Source organism: Salmo salar, chromosome 10, assembly GCF_965601325.2.
Source record: "Salmo salar chromosome 10, fSalSal1, whole genome shotgun sequence".
Taxonomy (NCBI): Eukaryota; Metazoa; Chordata; class Actinopteri; order Salmoniformes; family Salmonidae; genus Salmo; species Salmo salar.
In genome coordinates, this window is record NC_138300.1 from 56,604,660 (window position 1) to 56,630,831 (window position 26,172).

The following is a 26,172-nucleotide window of genomic DNA, read 5'->3' on the forward strand; positions in this document are numbered from 1 at the left end:
CAAATCCAACCAGGGCTGCAAATCCAACCAGGGCTGCAAATCCAACCAGGGCTACAAATCTAACCAGGGCTACAAATCCAAGCAGGAATCTGATGCTTTGATGTTCTGTGTACTGCCTCTGGTCTGGTCCACAGCTGCAGGTAGCTGGCATGGTCAATGTCAGCACAGTCACACATTAGCCTGTATGGTTCTTGTCCAGGGCTCCGGGCCCCTCCTATACCTAGAGAAACAGGATAAAGCCCATCCTTGTGGTGTCTGGCCAGGGAGGCAGGGCAGGGAACACAGGGTTCTTTTATCCAGCCAGCCCCAGCCTGCCCCTCTCTTTGCTGGCCTTCTCCACTTCTCAGCTCGCTACTCCAACTCGCCGTGCAAGCAGGGGGCGACTGGGTGGGCTGTGGAACCAAGCGGTGTGAGAATGCGGGACTGGAGAGGGGTGGGGTAGACAGGACTAGCTCAGCATTAGGGACAGTGAGGTGGGGTAGACGGGGAGGTGGGGTAGACGGGGAGGTGGGGTAGACGGGGAGGTGGGGTAGACGGGACTAGCTCAGCATTAGGGACGGGGAGGTGGGGTAGACGGGACTAGCTCAGCATTAGGGACGGGGAGGTGGGGTAGACGGGGCTAGCTCAGGATTAGGGACGGGGAGGTGGGGTAGACGGGGCTAGCTCAGCATGAGGGACAGGGAGGTGGGGTAGACGGGACTAGCTCAGCATGAGGGACATGGAGGTGGGGTAGACAGGGAGGTGGGGTAGACAGGACTAGCTCAGCATGAGGGACGGGGAGGTGGGGTAGACAGGGAGGTGGGGTAGACAGGACTAGCTCAGCATGAGGGACGGGGAGGTGGGGTAGACAGGACTAGCTGAGCATGAGGGACGGGGAGGTGGGGTAGACGGAGGTGGGGTAGACAGGACTAGCTCAGCATGAGGGACGGGGAGGTGGGGTAGACGGGGATAGCTCAGCATGAGGGACAGGGAGGTGGGGTAGACAGGGCTAGCTCAGCATGAGGGACAGGGAGGTGGGGTAGACGGGGATAGCTCAGCATAAGGGACAGGGAGGTGGGGTAGACAGGGAGGTGGGGTAGACAGGGCTAGCTCAGCATAAGGGACAGGGAGGTGGGGTAGACAGGGAGGTGGGGTAGACAGGGCTAGCTCAGCATGAGGGACAGGGAGGTGGGGTAGACGGGGTTAGCTCAGCATGAGGGACAGGGAGGTGGGGTAGACAGGACTAGCTCAGCATGAGGGACGGGGAGGTGGGGTAGACAGGACTAGCTCAGCATGAGGGACGGGGAGGTGGGGTAGACAGGGAGGTGGGGTAGACAGGACTAGCTCAGCATGAGGGACGGGGAGGTGGGGTAGACAGGACTAGCTCATCATGAGGGACGGGGAGGTGGGGTAGACAGGACTAGCTCAGCATGAGGGACAGGGAGGTGGGGTAGACAGCGATAGCTCAGCATGAGGGACAGGGAGGTAGGGTAGACAGGGCTAGCTCAGCATGAGGGACAGGGAGGTGGGGTAGACAGGACTAGCTCAGCATGAGGGACAGGGAGGTGGGGTAGACAGGACTAGCTCAGCATGAGGGACAGGGAGGTGGGGTAGACAGGACTAGCTCAGCATGAGGGACAGGGAGGTGGGGTAGACAGGACTAGCTCAGCATGAGGGACAGGGAGGTGGGGTAGACAGGGATAGCTCAGCATGAGGGACAGGGAGGTGGGGTAGACAGGCTAGCTCAGCATGAGGGACAGGGAGGTGGGGTAGACAGGGCTAGCTCAGCATGAGGGACAGGGAGGTGGGGTAGACAGGGATAGCTCAGCATGAGGGACAGGGAGGTGGGGTAGACAGGGCTAGCTCAGCATGAGGGACAGGGAGGTGGGGTAGACAGGACTAGCTCAGCATTAGCAAACAAGTACATAAATAGTGAGGTTGACAACCAAGTGGGGGACACAGGAGGGGGAGGAGAGAGGAGGAGAGAGGGGCGGCCTGTGGTGTTTTAAAGACCAGTTGTGTCTGAGTTTGGGGCCCTAGAGGAAGGGGGAGGGGATGAATTTGAGTGAAGCTGCTTAGAGAAGCCCCACAGGAATTGTTGCCAAGGAATTTCAACAACTGATCATTTAAATTTTTAACCCATTCAGTGACTAGTTTCAGCCCGGAGAGGAGAGGCTGTTCCAGTATTGATTTCATGAGTTTCTTATTTTGTGAAACCAGCAGAAGTTTATTTAGGACATGTAGAAAGTGGAGCTCATAGTATATAAAAGCATGTGTTGTGAGTCACATGAAGATTCTGCTGTAATTGTTTAATCTGCTTTTCCCCCCTATTTTTATTTGAGTTCAGTTCAACCATGTTTTGCTTAATCGTGAACTGCTGAAGGGTGACACAATCGAAGCTCTGAATTTTATGGAACCTTCTTCCCCTGGCATGACGAGCCTCAAGGCATGTGCATGCTTGACATATGGTTTTCCGAACAGGGATATCACAATGTCAGGATTAAAGGGTTACTTTGGTACATTGGGATTTGGGGTAATTTCCTAATTGCCCAGAGTCAGACGAAGTCATGGATACTTCGTCCCCATCCCCCACTTTGTACTCTAAGTATATATTAAATCATCATTTGATTATGACGTTAGTAGTTTTGGAAAACCATACATTAAAAAAAAAAAACGATTTTCTCAGAACTATGCATTTCATTCATCCGCTGTGACGGTGGGTGCAAGGATAGTCTGTGCATGAGTGTCAACACAGCTGGCTTGCTGAGACATCAGGACAGTGGCAGTTATGAACGTGTTTGCGAGATATCAAGTGTGGCAAGAGGACATCAACAGACTGCCATTGCTCGCCCAAAGCAATATTTTCAAGCTATTTTGCTAGCTTACGTCAGCAAGTATCAAGCTAGTCCACGTAGCTAAGTGTGATGAGACTTGTCACATTGACGGACAACAATCACTTGTCCAATATGGTTTGTGGGTGTGCTGTAAAAACTTGAAATGTCAAACCCAAAGAAGTGGTAGGCTGTAATCTTTCACAAACTTCCATTAAATGATCCAGACCGATTTTAAAAGTATGGTTAGTTTCCCTGAATATAGATAACACTCCTCAGAGTTAGTAATATTAGCTAGTTTGCGCCGGTATTTTATTTATTTTTACCGGGGGACTATTATAAGAGGATGGAACTGAGGAGCGGTAAGAGTTTTTCCTGAGGGATACAGCGGTCCCACCAGTGGCATTCTACGCACCTCGAACAAAGCGGAGTGGGGTAAGTGTTACGATTATCTAACATCTGATTTGATTTAATAGTAGCTAGCTGTTCTCATAATGTGATAGGCTGTCCCATGTCATCTGCTACATCGGTGTGAATGCCCTCCTCTCAAAGCCAAAGAATAGCTGAGTACAACAAAACCAGTAGGAATGCTCAACTGTGCTGTCGTTATAACTCCAAATTGAGTGGTGCCATTATTTTCATCTGTATTCAAGTACATTCTAACTACAATTTCCACGTGCTTGAGTAATTAATAAATTGCCTTGACTTTATACACGGAGTGTACAAAACATTAGGAACACCTGCTCTTTCGATTACATGAACTGACCAGGTGAATGGCGCCGGAGGGGACGGCTGACATTTTACGTGCTCCTAAACAACTGTGCTATTTGTACTTTTTTTTTTTTTGTTTTTGTTTTTTTTGCGTTGTTTGTAACTTATTTTGTACTTAATGTTGCTGCTACTGTCTGTTATGACTGAAAATAAGTTCTGGACATCAGCACAGCGATTACTCACCTCGAACTGAACAAATAGTTTTTCTTTAAAGAGTCCGACGAGAAGGATATAATGCTTTCATTTGCGTGAAGAAAAGACGTAGAAAAATGGGGCGGAGAGTGAGTAAACCTCCACTGCCATCCATTCTATTGCCCAACGTGCAATCATTGGAAAATAAAAAGAATAACCTACGATCAAGATTATACTACCAACGGGGACATTAACTATAATATCTTATGTTTCACCGAGTTGTGGCTGAACAACGACACGGATAATATTGAGCTAGTGGGATTTTCCATTAACCGGCAGGACAGAGAAGCTACGTCTGGTAAGACGAGGCTTACCAGACGTGTCTATTTGTCAACCGCAGGTGTGCGATGTCCTAATATTAAAGTAGTCTCGGTATTGCTTGCCTGAGGTAGAGTACCTTATGATAAGCTGTAGACCACACTATCTACCAAGAGGGTTCTCATCTATATTATTCGTAGCCATCTATTTACCACCACAAACCGATGCTGGCACAAAGGCCGCACTCAACCAGCTGTTTAATGCCATAAGCAAACAAGACAATGATCATCCAGAAGTGGCACTCCTAGTGGCAGGGGACTTTAATGCAGGAAGCATGTCACATGTGCAATCAGAGGGAAAAAAACTCTGGACCACCTTTACTCCACACACAGATGCATATAAAGCTCTCCCTCACCCTCCATTTGGTAAATCTGACCATATTTCTATTCTCCTGCTTACAAGCAAAAACTAAAACGGGAGGTACCAGTGACTCACTCAATACGGAAGTGGTCAGATGACAAGGATGCTACGCTACAGGACTGTTTGCTAGCACACACTGGAATATGTTCCGGGATTCATCCAATGGCATTGAGGAGTATACCACCTCAGTCATCGGCTTCATCAATAAGTGCATCGACGTCGTCCCCACAGTGACTGTACGTACATATCCCAACCAGAAGCCATGGATTACAGGCAACGTCTGCATCGAGCTAACGTCTAGAGCTGCCGCTTTCAAGGTGCTGGACACTAATCTGGACGCTAATAAGAAATCCCGCTATGGCCTCAGACGAGCCATCAAACAAGCAAAGCATCAATACAGGATTAAGATTGAATCCTACTACACCGGCTCTAAAGCTCGTCGGATGTGGCATGGCTTAAACTATTATGGACTACAAAGGGAAACCCAGCCTCGAGTTGCCCAGTGACGCGAGCCTACCACATGAGCTAAATGCCTTTTACGCTCGCTTCGAGGCAAGCAACATTGAAACATGCACGAGAGCACCAGCTGTTCTGGACGACTGTATGATCACGCTCTCGGTAGCCAATGTGAGCAAGACCTTTTAAACAGGTCAACAGTCACAAAGCCGTGGGGCTAGACGGATTACCAGGACATGTACTCAAAGCATGCGTGGACCAACTGGCAAGTGTCGTCACTGACATTTTCAACCTCTCTGACCGAGTCTGTAATACCTACATGTTTCAAGCAGCCCACCATAGTCCCTCACGTCGTTAGCCATGAAGTGCTTTGAAAGGCTGGTCATGGCTCACATCAACAGCATCCTCCTGGATACCCTAGACCCACTCCAATTCGCATACCGCGAACATACCACTCCACACTGCCCTTTCCCACCTGGACAAAAGGAACACCTATGTTAGAATGTTATTCATTGACTACAGCTCAGCGTTCAACACCATAGTGCCCTCAAAGCTCATCACTAAGCTAAGGACCCTGGGACTCAACACCTCCCTCTGCAACTGGATCCTGGACTTCCTGACGGGCCGCCCCCAGGTGGTAAGGGTAGGGAACAACACATCCGCCACACTGCTTCTCAACACAGGGGCCCCTCAGTCCCCTCCAGTACTCCTTGTTCACCCACGACTGAATGGCCAAACACCTCCAACATCATCATTACGTTTGCTGACGACACAAGTGGTAGGCCTGATCACCGACAACGATGAGACATCCTATAGGGAGCAGGTCAGAGACCTGGCAGTGTGGTGCCAGGACAACAACTTCTCCCTCAATGTGAGCAAGACAAAGGAGCTGATCGTGGACTACAGGAAAAGGCGGGCCGAACAGGCCCCCATTAACATTGACGGGGCTGTAGTGGAGCGGGTTGAGTTTTTTTCAAGTTTGTTGGTGATGTGGACACCAAGGAACTATTATGGTCCAAACACACCAAACCAGTCGTGAAGAGGTCATGACAAAACCTTGTCCCCCTCAGGAGACTGCAAAGATTTGGCATGGGTCCCCAGATCCTCGAAGTTCTCCAGCTGCACCACTGGTTGCATCACCGCCTGGTATGGTACCTGCTCGGCATCTGACTGTAAGGCGCTACAGAGGGTAGTGCGTAACGGCCCAGTACACTGGTGCCAAGCTTCCTGCCATCCAGGACCTATATACTATGTGGTGTCAGAGGAAAGCCCAAAAAATGGTCAGACTCTCCAGCCACCCTAGTCATAGAGTTCTCATCTCCCGCACGGCAAGCAGTACCGGAGCGTGAAGTCTAAGACCAAAAGGCTCCTCAACAGTTTCTACCCCCAAGCCATAAGACCAAGAACAATTAATCAAATGGCCACCGGATTATTTACATTGCCCCCCCCCCCCCCCCCCCCCCCAATTTGTTTTTTACACTGCTGCTAATCGCTGTTTATTATCTATGCATAGTCACTTCATCCCTACAAATGGCCTCGACTAACCTGTAAATCAAATGTACCCCTGCACATTGACTCTGTACCGGTATCCCCCTGTATATAGCCTCCACATTGACTCTGTACCGGTACCCCCCTGTATATAGCCTCGTTATTGTTATTTTATTGTGCTGCTTATTTATTATTTTTACTTGTTTATTTGGTAAATATTTTCTTAACTCTTTCGAGCTGCACTGTTGGTTAAGGGCTTGTAAGTAAGCATTTCACGGTAAGGTCTACACATTCGGCACATGTGACAAAGTTTGATTTGAATCCAGGTAAAAGCTATGATCCCTTATTGATGTCACTTGTTAAATCCACTTCAATCTGTGTAGATGAAGGCGAGGAGACCGGTTAAAAAATGATTTTAAAGCCTCAAGACAATTGAGACATGGATTGTGTATGTGTGCCATTCAGAGGGTGAATTGGCAAGACGAGATATTTAAGTGCCTTTGAACGGGGTATGGTAGTAGGTACCAGGCGCACTGGTTTGTTAAGAACTGCAATGCTGGTGTTTTTTTTTTTTTTTTTTCACACTCAACATGTTTCCCTTGTGTATCAAGAATGGTCTGCCACCCAAAGGACATCCAGCCAACTTGACACAACTGTGGGAAGCATTGTAGTCAACATGGGCCAGCATTCCTGTGGAACGCTTTCGACACCTTGTCCATGTCGCGACGAATTGAGGTTGTCCTGAGGGGAATAGGAGACATGCCTACTGTGGACAGACCACAAGGAATTGCCTCAACCATTGCTGGTAAATTATTTGGGGGATGGTGATGGTGCTCCTTTTCAAGTGTACTCAGAGGCACCCTTTTTTTCTAGTTTGATGCCTGACTATATCCACTGCACTAATCACTACACTAATGCAATGTAGAAAACCAAAAAGAATCCCATATGTCCCTTCTATATGTGCTGTATGTAATGTCCTGGTGTTTTAGATTATTTTCACTGGTTTCTTCTCTTTCCTCATTTGAGCCACTCTTAAGATTCAATGTTGTTTACCCAAAACAAGTGGCCAGCATATCAGCCCAGGAATGACCTGATGGAGAGTGTCCTGCTTGGACAAATACCGGTAGCCCAAAACCCTGTGGAAGAGGTCGTCTGGCTGCCAACATTACCCCCATCCCAACACCCAGCAAGGAGGTCTGCAGTGATGTGGTTCAAGGACCCTTGGGGGGGCTTTTCTGACCCCCCCCGACTCACCCACTATCCATGGACATGGTCCTACTACTTAATACAAACACTCATGTAACGTCAGTCGTTAACTTCTGGTTATTATCACACTGTAGCATTTTTTTTTTTTTTTATTTTTTTTTTTTTTTTTTGCATACCTACTTATACTATTTCACCTGTTATTGAGATGAGTTGTGTGAGTGCCTTGTCTATACTGTCTGGTACTTTACGGACATTGATATGTAAAAATAAATGATTGTCTTTTCCGGTTCATGGATGGACGTGTCATTACATACTGTCAGTCTACGCTGTGTTTTACTGGCTTTTACCAATTAGTTATATTTCACCTTCAGTATTCACATGTTACTGATCTAATTGATGTATATCATACAATACACTATCACGTGGCATACTGTAATGAATCACTAGTAACAGATGGTACTATCACGTGGCATACCGTAATGAATCACTAGTAACAGATGGTACTATCACGTGGCATACTGTAATGAATCACTAGTAACAGATGGTACTATCACGTGGCATACTGTAATGAATCACTAGTAACAGATGGTACTATCACGTGGCATACTGTAATGAATCACTAGTAACAGATGGTACTATCACGTGGCATACTGTAATGAATCACTAGTAACAGATGGTACTGACTCTAATGGTATTTATTACAGTGATGTCTGGCTGTGAAGCTAAGTCGCCATAGTGTAATTTCAACAGGCCCATTACATCCGCTGCCTCCTTGAGTCCCATGTAGACTCCCGTCGGCGAGGGATATTAGTGGTGAATGGCACAAACAACACAAAGGCAAGACTCTTCTGTTCCCTTGTCCTTGTCTATCTCCCTTCACTGCCCACTCCAACACCAGTCTTTATGCAACCAGCCTGTATTGACTAAGAACAGATGTTATTTGTGAGTAGCTAGACACTATTTAATCAGAGTGCAATTATAAAACAACAAATTATCAATTTATCTTTATTTGTTACTGTGTTCTGGGACAAGCAGGAATGCCACTTACTCGATAGACAGTTGTCTATTCGGTCCAGCCGGTATGGACTGCTTCTTGCAGCACGAACACATGTTGTTTTTCATGGGTTGCCATTTCCCACAGTTGCACCATCACTCCCCCTCCCAGACCTGGCGCTCGCCACCGCTCCTAGTAGCTCGTCTACCGGCTCCTCCGATTCAGCCTCCCTCCGTGCTCGTTAATTCCGTCTCAAATAAATATATACTGCTCAAAAAAATAAAGGGAACACTTAAACAACACATCCTAGATCTGAATGAAAGAAATAATCTTATTAAATACTTTTTTCTTTACATAGTTGAATGTGCTGACAACAAAATCACACAAAAATAATCAATGGAAATCCAATTTATCAACCCATGGAGGTCTGGATTTGGAGTCACACTCAAAATTCAAGTGGAAAACCACACTACAGGCTGATCCAACTTTGATGTAATGTCCTTAAAACAAGTCAAAATGAGGCTCAGTATTCTGTGTGTGGCCTCCAAGTGCCTGTATGACCTCCCTACAACACCTGGGCATGCTCCTGATGAGGTGGCGGATGGTCTCCTGAGGGATCTCCTCCCAGACCTGGACTAAAGCATCCGCCAACTCCTGGACAGTCTGGTGCAACGTGACGTTGGTGGATGGAGCGAGACATGAAGTCCCAGATGTGCTCAATTGGATTCAGGTCTGGGGAACGGGCGGGCCAGTCCATAGCATCAATGCCTTCCTCTTGCAGGAACTGCTGACACTCTCCAGCCACATGAGGTCTAGCATTGTCTTGCATTAGGAGGAACCCAGGGCCATCCGCACCAGCATATGGTCTCACAGGGGGTCTGAGGATCTCATCTCGGTACCTAATGGCAGTCAGGCTACCTCTGGCGAGCACATGGGGGGCTGTGCGGCCCCCCAAAGAAATGCCACCCCACACCATGACTGACCCACCGCCAAACTGGTCATGCTGGAGGATGTTGCAGGCAGCAGAACGTTCTCCACGGCGTCTCCAGACTCTGTCACGTGCTCAGTGTGAACATGCTTTCATCTGTGAAGAGCACAGGGCGCCAGTGGCGAATTTGCCAATCTTGGTGTTCTCTGGCAAATGCCAAACGTCCTGCACGGTGTTGGGCTGTAAGGGCCCTCATACCACCCTCATGGAGTCTGTTTCTGACTGTTTGCGCAGACACATGCACATTTGTGGCCTGTTGGAGGTCATTTTGCCGGGCTTTGGCAGTGCTTCTCCTGCTCCACCTTGCACAAAGGCGGAGGTAGCGGTCCTGCTGCTGGGTTGTTGCCCTCCTCCACGTCTCCTGATGTACTGGCCTGTCTCCTGGTAGCGCCTCCATGCTCTGGACACTACGCTGACAGACACAGCAAACCTTTTTGCCACAGCTCGCATTGATGTGCCATCCTGGATGAGCTGCACTACCTGAGCCACTTGTGTGGGTTGTAGACTCCGTCTCATGCTACCACTAGAGTGAAACACCGCCAGCATTCAAAAGTGACCAAAACATCAGCCAGGAAGCATAGGAACTGAGAAGTGGTCTGTGGTCCCCACCTGCAGAACCACTCCTTTATTGGGGGTGTCTTGCTAATTCCCTATAATTTCCACCTGTTGTCTATTCCATTTGCACAACAGCATGTGAAATTTATTGTCAATCAGTGTTGCTTCCTAAGTGGACAGTTTGATTTCACAGAAGTGTGATTGACTTGGAGTTACATTGTGTTGTTTAAATGTTCCCTTTATTTTTTTGAGCAGTGTATTTCTCTGAATAAAAATGGTCTTCTACCTCAACCTTTATTAAAGTCATGTCGGACTATGATGATTTACAAATAATACACAAACAAGCTACGAGAGTACCAACAGCTGGATGCCTTCTGGGAGTTTTATTTACAAAACCATACCAAGTCTTGCAGGAAGAGTGCAGGCAGAACCCAAAGTAGTCCCTAGTTGAAGTTGCTCAATCTCCATTATTACGATTATCAGTAAAAAAAATTGTCATTTATATTTTATAAATTAGTTATGTATAGCTTTGTAAGACTGTTAATGACCAACCATCCAGCTTTGGAGTAGTTAAATCAGGGTTTCCCAAAGGGGTGGGCATTTTGGTTTTTTGCCCTAACACTACACAGTTGATTTCATATAATCAACTAATCATCAAGCTTTTGTTAATTTGAATCAGCTGTGTAGTGATTAGAACCGAAAGGTAGACCCCTTGGGGTCCTGAGGAGCCTCACGTTTGTGTGAGACAGTATCATTACATGTAGTAATATCTGGGGAGGACAGCAGAGTGGAACAGAAGGGTTAGGGAAGGCAGGCAGGTAAATCTAATCTCTTCCCCTGATCCTGATTAGCGCCAGCTAACCATTCCGCTGTTACCGGCTGACAAACACACTCTCTCTAGTTAGCTAACCATCCCACTGTTACCGGCTGACAAACACACTCTCTCTAGTTAGCTAACCATCCCACTGTTACCGGCTGACAAACACTCTCTCTCTAGTTAGCTAACCAGCCCACTGTTACCGGCTGACAAACACACACTCTCTCTAGTTAGCTAACCATTCCGCTGTTACCGGCTGACAAACACACTCTCTCTAGTTAGCTAACCATTCCGCTGTTACCGGCTGACAAACACACTCTCTCTAGTTAGCTAACCATTCCGCTGTTACCGGCTGACAAACACACTCTCTTTAGTTAGCTAACCATTCCGCTGTTACCGGCTGACAAACACACTCTCTTTAGTTAGCTAACCAGCCCGCTGTTACCGGCTGACAAACACACTCTCTTTAGTTAGCTAACCATTCCGCTGTTATCGTCTGACAAACACACTCTCTCTCTAGTTAGCTAACCATCCCACTGTTACCGGCTGACAAACACTCTCTCTCTAGTTAGCTAACCATCCCACTGTTACCGGCTGACAAACACACTCTCTCTAGTTAGCTAACCATCCCACTGTTACCGGCTGACAAACACACACCCGTAGCTCCTCCCCGTACCGGCGCCCCCCTCTAGGCTAACCATCCCACTGTTACCGGCTGACAAACACACTCTCTCTAGTTAGCTAACCATCCCACTGTTACCGGCTGACAAACACTCTCTCTCTAGTTAGCTAACCATCCCACTGTTACCGGCTGACAAACACTCTCTCTCTAGTTAGCTAACCATCCCACTGTTACCGGCTGACAAACACTCTCTCTCTAGTTAGCTAACCATCCCACTGTTACCAGCTGACAAACACACTCTCTCTAGTTAGCTAACCAGCCCACTGTTACCAGCTGACAAACACTCTCTCTCTAGTTAGCTAACCAGCCCACTGTTACCAGCTGACAAACACTCTCTCTCTAGTTAGCTAACCAGCCCACTGTTACCAGCTGACAAACACTCTCTCTCTAGTTAGCTAACCAGCCCGCTGTTACCGGCTGACAAACACACTCTCTCTAGTTAGCTAACCATTCCGCTGTTACCGGCTGACAAACACTCTCTCTCTAGTTAGCTAACCAGCCCACTGTTACCGGCTGACAAACACTCTCTCTCTAGTTAGCTAACCATCCCACTGTTACCGGCTGACAAACACTCTCTCTCTAGTTAGCTAACCATCCCACTGTTACCGGCTGACAAACACTCTCTCTCTAGTTAGCTAACCATCCCACTGTTACCGGCTGACAAACACTCTCTCTCTAGTTAGCTAACCATCCCACTGTTACCGGCTGACAAACACTCTCTCTCTAGTTAGCTAACCATCCCACTGTTACCGGCTGACAAACACTCTCTCTCTAGTTAGCTAACCATCCCACTGTTACCAGCTGACAAACACTCTCTCTCTAGTTAGCTAACCATCCCACTGTTACCGGCTGACAAACACTCTCTCTCTAGTTAGCTAACCATCCCACTGTTACCAGCTGACAAACACTCTCTCTAGTTAGCTAACCAGCCCACTGTTACCAGCTGACAAACACTCTCTCTAGTTAGCTAACCAGCCCACTGTTACCAGCTGACAAACACTCTCTCTCTAGTTAGCTAACCAGCCCACTGTTACCGGCTGACAAACACACTCTCTCTAGTTAGCTAACCATCCCACTGTTACCAGCTGACAAACACTCTCTCTCTAGTTAGCTAACCAGCCCACTGTTACCGGCTGACAAACACACACTCTCTAGTTAGCTAACCATCCCACTGTTACCGGCTGACAAACACTCTCTCTCTAGTTAGCTAACCATCCCACTGTTACCGGCTGACAAACACTCTCTCTCTAGTTAGCTAACCATCCCACTGTTACCGGCTGACAAACACACTCTCTCTAGTTAGCTAACCATCCCACTGTTACCGGCTGACAAACACTCTCTCTCTAGTTAGCTAACCATCCCACTGTTACCGGCTGACAAACACACTCTCTCTAGTTAGCTAACCATCCCACTGTTACCGGCTGACAAACACACACTCTCTAGTTAGCTAACCATCCCACTGTTACCGGCTGACAAACACACTCTCTCTAGTTAGCTAACCATCCCACTGTTACCGGCTGACAAACACTCTCTCTCTAGTTAGCTAACCATCCCACTGTTACCGGCTGACAAACACTCTCTCTCTAGTTAGCTAACCATCCCACTGTTACCGGCTGACAAACACTCTCTCTCTAGTTAGCTAACCATCCCACTGTTACCAGCTGACAAACACACTCTCTCTAGTTAGCTAACCAGCCCACTGTTACCAGCTGACAAACACTCTCTCTCTAGTTAGCTAACCAGCCCACTGTTACCAGCTGACAAACACTCTCTCTCTAGTTAGCTAACCAGCCCACTGTTACCGGCTGACAAACACACTCTCTCTAGTTAGCTAACCATTCCGCTGTTACCGGCTGACAAACACTCTCTCTCTAGTTAGCTAACCAGCCCACTGTTACCGGCTGACAAACACTCTCTCTCTAGTTAGCTAACCATCCCACTGTTACCGGCTGACAAACACTCTCTCTCTAGTTAGCTAACCATCCCACTGTTACCGGCTGACAAACACTCTCTCTCTAGTTAGCTAACCATCCCACTGTTACCGGCTGACAAACACTCTCTCTCTAGTTAGCTAACCATCCCACTGTTACCGGCTGACAAACACTCTCTCTCTAGTTAGCTAACCATCCCACTGTTACCGGCTGACAAACACTCTCTCTCTAGTTAGCTAACCATCCCACTGTTACCGGCTGACAAACACTCTCTCTCTAGTTAGCTAACCATCCCACTGTTACCGGCTGACAAACACTCTCTCTCTAGTTAGCTAACCATCCCACTGTTACCAGCTGACAAACACTCTCTCTAGTTAGCTAACCAGCCCACTGTTACCAGCTGACAAACACTCTCTCTAGTTAGCTAACCAGCCCACTGTTACCAGCTGACAAACACTCTCTCTCTAGTTAGCTAACCAGCCCACTGTTACCGGCTGACAAACACACTCTCTCTAGTTAGCTAACCATCCCACTGTTACCAGCTGACAAACACTCTCTCTCTAGTTAGCTAACCAGCCCACTGTTACCGGCTGACAAACACACACTCTCTAGTTAGCTAACCATCCCACTGTTACCGGCTGACAAACACTCTCTCTCTAGTTAGCTAACCATCCCACTGTTACCGGCTGACAAACACTCTCTCTCTAGTTAGCTAACCATCCCACTGTTACCGGCTGACAAACACTCTCTCTCTAGTTAGCTAACCATCCCACTGTTACCGGCTGACAAACACACACTCTCTAGTTAGCTAACCATCCCACTGTTACCGGCTGACAAACACACTCTCTCTAGTTAGCTAACCATCCCACTGTTACCAGCTGACAAACACTCTCTCTAGTTAGCTAACCATCCCACTGTTACCGGCTGACAAACACACTCTCTCTAGTTAGCTAACCATCCCACTGTTACCGGCTGACAAACACTCTCTCTCTAGTTAGCTAACCATCCCACTGTTACCGGCTGACAAACACTCTCTCTCTAGTTAGCTAACCATCCCACTGTTACCGGCTGACAAACACACTCTCTCTAGTTAGCTAACCATCCCACTGTTACCAGCTGACAAACACTCTCTCTAGTTAGCTAACCATCCCACTGTTATTGTCTGACAGTCTTTGGCCAGCTGGTCATATACGTAGGGTTAGGGCGGTCCCCACCCACAGCTGGTATAGGTACTATTTACAGTCTGTTAAGGCCTACAGCAAACATTGTTGATTAGTATTGGACTCCTTCCTCAATAGATTAGGTGAGATTTGACATTTTGTAACACTCCCAACCTTTTTAATTGGTCACCTGGCTGCAGGGAATGTAGACCCCTTGAATAAAGGGAAGTATAGTGCTGTAGTTGCCAACGTGAACATCAGGCTTAAAAAGCAAAGCTCCTCAGACTACTATTATTTAATGAATTATAAAGGACAGTTTGGAGACTTCCTGTAGTGAAAGTGGCCACACGATCGTGTTTAAAGTTGTGTTTTTAGTGATGTGCAGTTCACAAACGATTCGTTCATTTGGTACAACTCTTTTTATTGACTCAAGTCGTGCTTGTTTTTATTTTCTTGTGAGTGACTCGTTAATTTTAGTCATTTGTTTTGACCTGCTGACCGCAGTGAAGTCCTACAGCAGGATTAATCCACTCTCCTCCGGCTCAGCGGCTCCAGAGACATGCTCCGACCAACAACTGTCTGTCATATAGCCGTGCAGGAAAACAGATCATGCTGCAGGCAGCATAGACGAAAAAGACATGTTCAGAAATGATCATTGATCGCATGGTGCAAGAATGAATGCAATTCATTGATTATTGAATGTTATGGACACAGTTTTTTAGAAGCAAAACAACTCTGCTCAACACACTCAAACTTGTAAATGAATACTTTTTTTTGGGGGGGGGGGGGGGGTCTGCACTTCAAATGATATTGGGCTCATCACTAGTGATGCGAGAAAAAAAAATAGATACATTCACATCACAATATTATTTAGACGATTTTGTAAATTTGTGTTTTTATTTTTGCTAGGTAGCATTAGCTTGCGCTAGTCAACCTCTGTCAAAATTCCTATTTGTCATCCTATAGCTTGTAATCCATCTAATTAAAAATAGTGAGTCAATGTGTTTTCAGCACTTATGTTTCCATGACTGATCAAAACTCATGTTCTCATGGCTCTCTCGTCCCTCTGCAGCAGACATGGTGAGCAATATGTTTGAGACATCAAATCGCAATAAAATCACAGCATCGAATCACAATACGTATTGGTATCGGCGTCGCGATACTTTGTCGCGAGGTCCCTGTCAATTCCCAGCCCTACTTATCACACTCGCGACAGTCAAGCAATGCATTCCGGCGAGAGTCGGTCACAATCTAGTCCGCGGTTGTGGGCCCCCGACTAGACCTCGTTTCAAATGTATCAAGACATAATCGTATTTGTTAGGCTAGCAATCAACATTTAGTTTTAAAGCACACATTTTTACAAGTCTTAATCACAAATGACCGCTCCAATAACATGTGAACGAGAGGCTTGTAGAAAAATGATTATTTTTCAGTTCACCAGTAGAGGGTCTTGTGTCGAAGATCTGAGTCAGTAAACTCCCCATAACTAGTGTGTTTTGTGGGAAAAATCTGTAATATAAGGAGCTAGACAATGACTCCTCCCAGATACAACAAGCCCCAACACAACCCTGCTAGTACGAGGTGATTTTAAAACAAGCCAATCTGTTTCGTGTGTAAACTCAAGTGCCCAGAGAGGTGGACTAATTGTTGTTGCTCAATGCCAACACATTCTCGGTTGAGTGTAAATTCTCCTGTGAAGTATTGTATTCACCTTGCTTCTCCCTCAAACTGGATTCTAACCGATTTTCAGGCTCTTTGACATGGCTCTCTGCTTGTCTATAAGGAATGTGTTTTGAGGCCAAGATTAGAAATGCATCTAGACCTATGAGAAAGCTGTCTGATCATACCCACTGATACCAACCGGTCTTGACTTCAGACATTACGTTAGATATGAAATTAGGTGTTTGGCACAGCAGATATGTAGGTGGAGGTGTGCGTGCGTACACAGCTGCTGCACTGGGCCCTTTTTTTGTTTTCAAACTAGACGCTGTGTACAAAGGTACATTTTTATGGGAGCAATTTTAAGCAGTGGACAAATGTCACCTCTGACTCCACCCCCGACTCTACCTCTACCTCTGACACCGACTCCACCTCTACCTCTGACACTGGCTGTGTCCCAAATGGCACCTATTTCCTATATAGTGCAGTGTGTTTGATCAGAGCCATATGGGCCCTGGTCAAAAGTGAATAGGTGCCATTTGGTGATACCTCCTCTGACTGCCTCCCACTTGATTGTGGGAGATGGTGCTGAGTGTCCCAGGCAGCCGGAGGAAAAGGAGACGGAGAAGAGGATTTAATTTATAAGCTTTTCTCTTCCTCTTTTATCTTCTTCAGCGTTCCTTTTTTTAGAAGGTTTATGATTAACACGCGGTCGGATTCTGGAAACCTTCTCCTCAGATTTATCGAAGCGGGTAACGAAAGGCTTGTTGTTTTTGAATAGGGTTAACGTTAAATCAACTCCCAGTCGACGGTTACGAAGTCAAATGTCCCATTTAAATTCCAGATTACCTGGATGGAGTGTAGTACTGGCTTTATCCATCTGGCAGCCATTTTTATACAAATGTTATAAGAATGTTTCTGAATCTGTCTGCGTGTGTATTAGACAATATCAACCCCAAAGAAAGGCCTTACTTAGTGGCACTCTGGTCTCCTTTTCACCTCCATTTAACAACTGATTTCCTTAACAAAAGGCACATCTCAACAGGTGGTCCAGGTAAGTCATGACATGGCAGGGGGGGGGCTTTCATCTTTTGTTTGTTATTGCTCCTCTATTGTTCCTCAAGCAAGGGGGAGGCTGATGACATCACGGATTCCCATCAGACCACATCCTTGAATGTCCTACTCCTTGAAGTTGTCTTTAGTGCAGTAGTGTCAACCTCATTCCAGGGCCTTGTGTCCGCTGGTTTTTTGGTTTCTCCTTTCAATTAAGACCTAGACAACCAGGTGAGGGGAGTTCCTTTCCTAACGGTGACCTTAAGACCTAGACAACCAGGTGAGGGGAGTTCCTTTCCCAACAGTGACCTTAACTCCCCTCACCTGGTTGTCTAGGTCTTAAGGTCACTGTTGGGAAAGGAACTCCCCTCACCTGGTTGTCTAGGTCTTAATTTACTAATCAGTGACCTTAATTCCTCAATTAAGTACAGGGGAGGAGAGAAAACCAGCAGACACTCGTCCCTCTGTGGAACGAGTTTGACATGCTTTACTGTATTTATACTTGGGATATTGCTTTTCAACAGGAAAAGTTCAAAAATCACTGGAGGATGTATTTTTAAGGCTACTTACATTATCTCCCTAGTCTTTGTGGAAACAGAGAGATGTAATGGTAGGGTTGCCAATGCAAACCAGACCTTTTTATAAGGTTTTTAAAAATACAATTTGAAATTACAACCAGATGTCTCACACTATAATTTTCTATGGAAGTCACGGGTTAGGATTCCAAACCCCAACTGCAGTGTGTTCCTCGTTAGGGTTGGCCGGTATCCAGATTTTCATACCTTCATATCATTTCTGCTGAAAATACACCAGTATACACGGTATACCGCTGAAGTCTATTCCTGGTTCATAGTAATTAGTGCAGCACTTAGTGAAAACAAACTCAACAACGTTGCAAAGGTAAACTGAAGGACGGGAGAGTTTCTTTCCATTCCCCTCCCATGTGAATTTACAGGACTCGGTTCAGGTCCAGTGAAGGGCCTGTTTAGTTAGGTTGTGCATTCTTAGAAGAGAAAGAATCACCAATCCTGTTATTTGTTGACACACACAACTCAAGCGAATGACTTCCCATGGCCAGCGGCCACTGGTACAGACCATCAGTCCATTGGTTCTGCTATCAGACAGCCAGACCATCAGGCCATTGGTACTGCCATCAGACTGCCAGGCCACTGGTACTGCCATCAGACTGCCAGGCCACTGGTACTGCCATCAGACTGCCAGGCCACTGGTACTGCCATCAGACTGACAGGCCACTGGTACTGCCATCAGACTGACAGGCCACTGGTACTGCCATCAGAGTGACAGTGGATCATTGACAGATTCCAGACACTCACCTCAACTGTGTTCTCAAGCCTTATAACAGATTATGCTCATGCGAATTACGTTATGTAACCTGAATGACTCCCTTTGTCGTATTGACTGAGACTAAATGACCTTGATTGACTTTGTGTGTTATGTTATGAGTGCAGGTTAGTTATTGGTGAACCACTAGACATCGTATTTATTACAATTTACCAGTATTTGTGTTCAGACAAGCTACTGTAAATCTAGACAGGGATAGTCTGCTTTGTTCATGCCATAAAATATTTGTTCTCATAGAAAGTGGTGATGTTCTCTGTCTCCTGTAGTCCAGAGCTGACGGACAGACTCTTCTCTCTGATGTGTTCCGGAGGAGCAACCTCATGGAGAGCGATTACTTTGGCCTGGAGTTCCAGAACATGCAGATGAGCTGGGTAGGTACTCCACTAACTGTGACTTGTTCTTGAACTTGATGAATAGTACACAAAAAAAATGGAATGAGTAGGTGTGTCCAAATTTGTGTCCAAACTGGGGAAATAAGCTGTTTTGATTATTCTCTACAGAAGGGAAGGTCCTAGAGGATCCTTGGAGTTTTAAAAGTCGGTATTTTCTCCGCTGCTCTCTAGACTTCAGACCCACGGCATCTCCTTGCTCTGCAGAGTATTGGTTTAAACTTGTTGTAAAGCACCCAAATAAAATGTTATGAACCGGATTTTGTTGAAACATAGAGTACCAGTCAAGTTTGGACACCTACTCATTCAATTTTTTCTCACTATTTTATACATTGTAGAATAATGGTGAAGACATCAAAACTATGAAATAACACACATGGAGTCATGTAGTAACCAAAAAAGTGTTAAACAAATCAAAATATAGCAGCAACCCTTTTGCCTCGATGACAGCTTTGCACACTCTTGGCTTTCTCTCAACCAGCTTCATGAGGTAGTCACCTGGAATGCCTTGTTCATTTGTGACATTTCTTCCTGCGTTTGAGCTAATCAGTTGTGTTGTGACAGGGTAGGGGTGGTATACAGAAGATCAAGTCCATATTATGGCAAGAACAGCTCAAATAAGCAAAGAGAAATGACATTCCATCATTACTTTAAGACATGAAAGTCAGTCAATGCGGAACATTTCTAGAACTGTGAACGTTTCTTCAAGTGCAGTTGCAACAACCATCCAGCGCTATGATGGAACTGGCTCTCATGAGGACTGCCACAGGAAAGGAAGACCCAGAGTTACCTCTTCTACAGAGGACAAGTTCATTAGTTACTAGCCTCAGAAATTGCAGCCCAATAAGTTCTTCACAGTTAAAGTACTTATTAATAAAAAAAAAAAAAACCTTATCACCCTTTACACATCTTTTCTGACCTGCTATCAGATTTGTGAAAGGAGTATTGTTATGGAGACCATAGCAATTGATAAGTGCACTCAATCTGAATCGATAAAACCAGGACAAAGATGTGCTGTAGAAACTGGGAACAGTAGAGATGGATACACCATAGTTTAGACCAGGGATGGGCAACTTTGATGGGGGTGGGGGCCGCAAAGTCATCATGAATGGCCGTAGTGGCTCGTACCTGCATCCATACCCCCCTCCTTTGCGAGCAAAACATTTCAACGGTCCAGACCGTGGAGAAAAACAATTGGAAGTTTTAAAGTACATTTCTTGCAATTTTACACATTTTGCTATAAGGTGGAGGCTAATGTTTGCAACGGGCCCCACCCTGGTTGGTAATTTGAGCATGCTTACTCCAAGTTTAGATAGCTGGCTGCTAGACTCGTTTACCAATCTAAACAAAATGTGCAGACATGGGCTAGTTAAGTGACTCATTAAAACTGACATAACGAGGAAAAACTGGTGATGCACAACCACACTTAACACAAGGTACATTTTTTATTTTTTTCCCCCTACTATTCTAACTCTCAACAATAAGTTGAGACCACGTCGGAGTTTGTATGTGTGTGTGTTTGTGCGTACACACAAAAAGGGGGCTGCCAGTTGCCCATCCCTGGTTTAGACCTTCCACAATTTGAAAGTGATCTTTCAACTGGAATGCTTTCCTATATGTTGCTGATGTCCTTTCCTCACTAAGGTCAAAGGTTATCCCGGGTGGCTGTTGTCTTAACGACACTGGACTCCTGCTGTCCTGTGTCCTTTATATAGAGAGGAGCTGAGGACTGCTATAGAAGTGTGAACTGTGTAGGAATAGAAGGTGCATTCCTCTCTCCATCAGGCCCCAGATGTGATGAAGGGAGAAAGGTGGAGGGGGGGGGGGGGGCTCCGCAATGTGGCTATTGAGCCAACCCTCAAATACCCCCAAACCCCGCCCCTTAACTGTTACTCACAGCGTCCACCACTGTCACCAAGGCAGCCATCTACATAGCTGTGGTCCCGTCACGCCTGAATTATGACTGTTGGACAGTACTTTCTCTTGGACCCACTAGGCCACAAACAGAGCGGGGAGGAAGGACTATGTTTCCTAAGTGCTAAAGCATTTCTTTTAAATGATAATTAAGGCTCATCGTAATTTGAAAACGTTTTTTTTTTTTCTTTTTTTCAGGTTTGGTTGGAACCCACGAAGCTCGTAGTGAAACAAGTGAAGAGTAAGTTCACACAGACATGGCGCATTTCTAACACAACAGAACTGGACTATTGTGAGGTGGAGTTTTAACATCTGTTTGTTTGTTTCAGGACCCATGAACACCCTCTTCAGGCTGTCAGTGAAGTTCTTTCCCCCTGATCCTGGTCAGCTGCAGGAGGAGTACACTAGGTCTGATTGTCCCTCACTCTCTCTGCGTCTCAAATGGCACTTTTATTTAGTGCACTACTTGTGGTCAAAAGTAGTGCATTATAAAGGGAATAGGGTGCCATTTGGGTCAAAAGTAGTGCACTATATAGGGAATAGGGTGCCATTTGGGATACAGCTGTAGTCGCAATAAACATGAACAGGACAGCTGTCATACGCTTTTAATTGTTCAGTCATTATTTTTGAAAAGGCTGATGACACTGCCTCTCTGACGAGCTTAACCGGGCGTTATTATAGAGATCGATGACCACATGTACACTATAAACTAACGTCCTGACTGTGTTTACACATGTGCATTCGGGAAAGTATTTAGACCCCTTTCACTATTTTCCACAAATGCACTGTAACTGTTTCACTAAAGTCCTGACTGTTTCCTTCCCGAGTACCTGTTGGCCCTAGATACGGAAACAGAATTTCTCTAGTGCACCAGGGTGTATACATCAGTGTAACACCGGTGTACATATTGAAAAGTAGAGTAAACTAAAGCCCTGTGTGTGTTTCCCCAGGTACCTGTTCTCCCTGCAGATGAAGCGAGACCTGCTAGAGGGCAAGTTGAGCTGTACAGAAAACACAGCTTCCCTGCTGGCCTCACACCTCCTTCAATGTATGTTTGATGGTTCTTTTCTAGGTTCTTTTCGTCTAGTGTAGTAGATGAATGATAACGCTTTATACATGTGTACAGTGTGTACTGATTATGAATGTGTTATGAAGTCTGTCCCTGAAGGCTACCCTTCCAATAAAGCGTTACCAAATAAACAACCATTATAGCTGCATTACATACATATTATATTGACAATGGATAAATACGTTTTTTTTTTTGTAGCGTTATCAACATGGTGCTATGTTGCTGCTTTCTAACACTGCCGCCCCCCCCCCCCCCCCCCCCCCGCCCTCTCCTCCAATCACAGCGGAGATAGGGGACTATGACGACGTGGCGGACAGGGACTTCCTGAAGCTGAACAAGCTGCTGCCCAATCAGGAGAGGATACAGGAGAGGATCATGGAACTGCACCACAGACACCTGTGAGTCGCTACGTCCTTCTGTTCTCTCCTCACCTCACACCCAGTTAAACTAAGATCACCTCTGTCCTAGCCTGGTCCCCGACCTGTTTGTACTGTACAACCAACTCCTATGGCTATCTGCATGACAATGATTATAGGAGTTGGCAAGACGACACAAACAGCCGAGTCCCAGATCTATCTCTGTACTACATACTCAGTCCGTGTTCATTTCTCTCCTTGCTATTGGCAGTCTGATTTCCACGTTGTACTGACTACAGATATAGTTCTTGTCACTTATTCCAATGTTTTGAGAGAACATGAAGGTCCTTTTGTTTAACTTCAACACTTTACAACATGAATGAATTTCCTCCTTGAAGCAGGATTATGAAAACGTCTTCATCTCTCTACGTCATGAGTTACAGGTTTCTTCTAACAAGTACATGCCAGTACTCCCCAGTAACCTCAGCCAGTGTCTTATCCGTCTGTGTACTAAATGGCACCCTCATCAAATCACGTGTTTAGCAGATGTTATTGTGGGTGTAGCGAAATGCTTGTGTTCCTAGCTCCAACAGTGCAGTAATATCTAACAATTCACAACAATACACACAGAAATCTAAAGTAAAAGAATGGAGTTAAGAAATATATAAATATTAGGATGAGTAATGTAGGAGTGGTATTGACTAAAATACAGTAGAATAGAATACAGTATAAACATATGAGTAAGGCAAAATATGTAAACATTATGAGAGTGGCCGGTGTTCCATTATGAGAGTGGCCGGTGTTCCATTATGAGAGTGGCCGGTGTTCCATAATGAGAGTGGCCGGTGTTCCATAATGAGAGTGGCCGGTGTTCCATAATGAGAGTGGCCGGTGTTCCATAATGAGAGTGGCCGGTGTTCCATAATGAGAGTGGCCGGTGTTCCATAATGAGAGTGGCCGGTGTTCCATAATGAGAGTGGCCGGTGTTCCATAATGAGAGTGGCCGGTGTTCCATAATGAGAGTGGCCGGTGTTCCATAATGAGAGTGGCCGGTGTTCCATAATGAGAGTGGCCGGTGTTCCATAATGAGAGTGGCCGGTGTTCCATTATGAGAGTGGCCGGTGTTCCATTATGAGAGTGGCCGGTGTTCCATTATGAGAGTGGCCGGTGTTCCATTATGAGAGTGGCCGGTGTTCCATTATGAGAGTGGCCGGTGTTCCATTATGAGAGTGGCCGGTGTTCCATTATGAGAGTGGCCGGTGTTCCATTATGAGAGTGGCCGGTGTTCCATTATGAGAGTGGCCGGTGTTCCATAATGAGAGTGGCCGGTGTTCCATAATGAGAGTGGCCGGTGTTCCATAATGAGAGTGGCCGGTGTTCCATAATGAGAGTGGCCGGTGTTCCATAATGAGAGTGGCCGGTGTTCCATAATGAGAGTGGCCGGTGTTCCATAATGAGAGTGGCCGGTGTTCCATAATGAGAGTGGCCGGTGTTCCATAATGAGAGTGGCCGGTGTTCCATAATGAGAGTGGCCGGTGTTCCATAATGAGAGTGGCCGGTGTTCCATAATGAGAGTGGCCGGTGTTCCATAATGAGAGTGGCCGGTGTTCCATAATGAGAGTGGCCGGTGTTCCATAATGAGAGTGGCCGGTGTTCCATAATGAGAGTGGCCGGTGTTCCATAATGAGAGTGGCCGGTGTTCCATAATGAGAGTGGCCGGTGTTCCATAATGAGAGTGGCCGGTGTTCCATAATGAGAGTGGCCGGTGTTCCATAATGAGAGTGGCCGGTGTTCCATAATGAGAGTGGCCGGTGTTCCATAATGAGAGTGGCCGGTGTTCCATAATGAGAGTGGCCGGTGTTCCATAATGAGAGTGGCCGGTGTTCCATAATGAGAGTGGCCGGTGTTCCATAATGAGAGTGGCCGGTGTTCCATAATGAGAGTGGCCGGTGTTCCATAATGAGAGTGGCCGGTGTTCCATAATGAGAGTGGCCGGTGTTCCATAATGAGAGTGGCCGGTGTTCCATAATGAGAGTGGCCGGTGTTCCATAATGAGAGTGGCCGGTGTTCCATAATGAGAGTGGCCGGTGTTCCATAATGAGAGTGGCCGGTGTTCCATAATGAGAGTGGCCGGTGTTCCATAATGAGAGTGGCCGGTGTTCCATAATGAGAGTGGCCGGTGTTCCATAATGAGAGTGGCCGGTGTTCCATAATGAGAGTGGCCGGTGTTCCATAATGAGAGTGGCCGGTGTTCCATAATGAGAGTGGCCGGTGTTCCATAATGAGAGTGGCCGGTGTTCCATAATGAGAGTGGCCGGTGTTCCATAATGAGAGTGGCCGGTGTTCCATAATGAGAGTGGCCGGTGTTCCATAATGAGAGTGGCCGGTGTTCCATAATGAGAGTGGCCGGTGTTCCATAATGAGAGTGGCCGGTGTTCCATAATGAGAGTGGCCGGTGTTCCATAATGAGAGTGGCCGGTGTTCCATAATGAGAGTGGCCGGTGTTCCATTATGAGAGTGGCCGGTGTTCCATTATGAGAGTGGCCGGTGTTCCATTATGAGAGTGGCCGGTGTTCCATTATGAGAGTGGCCGGTGTTCCATTATGAGAGTGGCCGGTGTTCCATTATGAGAGTGGCCGGTGTTCCATTATGAGAGTGGCCGGTGTTCCATTATGAGAGTGGCCGGTGTTCCATTATGAGAGTGGCCGGTGTTCCATTATGAGAGTGGCCGGTGTTCCATTATGAGAGTGGCCGGTGTTCCATTATGAGAGTGGCCGGTGTTCCATCATGAGAGTGGCCGGTGTTCCATCATGAGAGTGGCCGGTGTTCCATCATGAGAGTGGCCGGTGTTCCATCATGAGAGTGGCCGGTGTTCCATCATGAGAGTGGCCGGTGTTCCATCATGAGAGCGGCCGGTGTTCCATCATGAGAGCGGCCGGTGTTCCATCATGAGAGCGGCCGGTGTTCCATTAGTAGAGTGGCCGGTGATTCCATGTGTATGTATATAGGGCAGCAGCCTCTAAGGTGCAGGGTTACATAACTGGGTGGAAGCCACCTATTGATGGCTATTTAAGTCTGATGGCCTTGCGATAGAAGATGTTTTTTTTTGTCTCTCGGTCCCAGCTTTGATGCACCTGTACTGACCTCACCTTCTGGATGATAGCGGGGTATTTCTATTTATGGATCCCAATTAGTTCCTGCCAAAGCAGCTGCTACTCTTCCTGGGGTCCATCAAAATTAAGGCAGTTTATACAATTTTATAACATTACAATACATTCACAGATTTCACAACACACTGTGTGCCCTCAGGCCCCTACTCCACCACTACCACATGTACAGTACTAAATCTGTGTGTATGTTATCGTGTGTGTCTGTGTGTGCCAATATTTGTGTTGCTTCACAGTCCCCGCTGTTCCATAAGGTGTTTTTTTATGTTTTTTAAATCTAATTTTACTGCTTGCGTCAGTTACCTGATGTGGAATAGAGTTCCATGTAGTCATGGCTCTGTGTAGTACTGTGCTCTTCCCATAGTCTGTTCTGGACTTGGGGACTGTGAAGAGACCTCTGGTGGCATATCTTGTAGGGTATGCATGGGTGTCTGAGCTGTGTGCCAGTAGTTTAGACTGACAGCTCGGTGCATTC

General features: G+C 46.5%; 1 protein-coding gene across 5 annotated transcripts in view; it reads left to right on the forward strand.

The window, feature by feature from the left end:
• farp2 (FERM, RhoGEF and pleckstrin domain protein 2) overlaps window positions 1-26,172 on the forward strand; it is a 94,673-nt gene that overhangs the window by 15,569 nt on the left and 52,932 nt on the right. For all 5 annotated transcript variants that reach the window (XM_045687959.2, XM_045687960.2, XM_045687961.2 and 2 more), the window contains exons 3-7: window positions 19,069-19,173; window positions 21,304-21,346; window positions 21,435-21,513; window positions 22,056-22,153; window positions 22,458-22,572. In XM_045687959.2, the coding sequence (XP_045543915.1) occupies window positions 19,069-19,173; window positions 21,304-21,346; window positions 21,435-21,513; window positions 22,056-22,153; window positions 22,458-22,572 (440 nt within the window). The remainder of the gene's footprint in view (window positions 1-19,068; window positions 19,174-21,303; window positions 21,347-21,434; window positions 21,514-22,055; window positions 22,154-22,457; window positions 22,573-26,172) is intronic.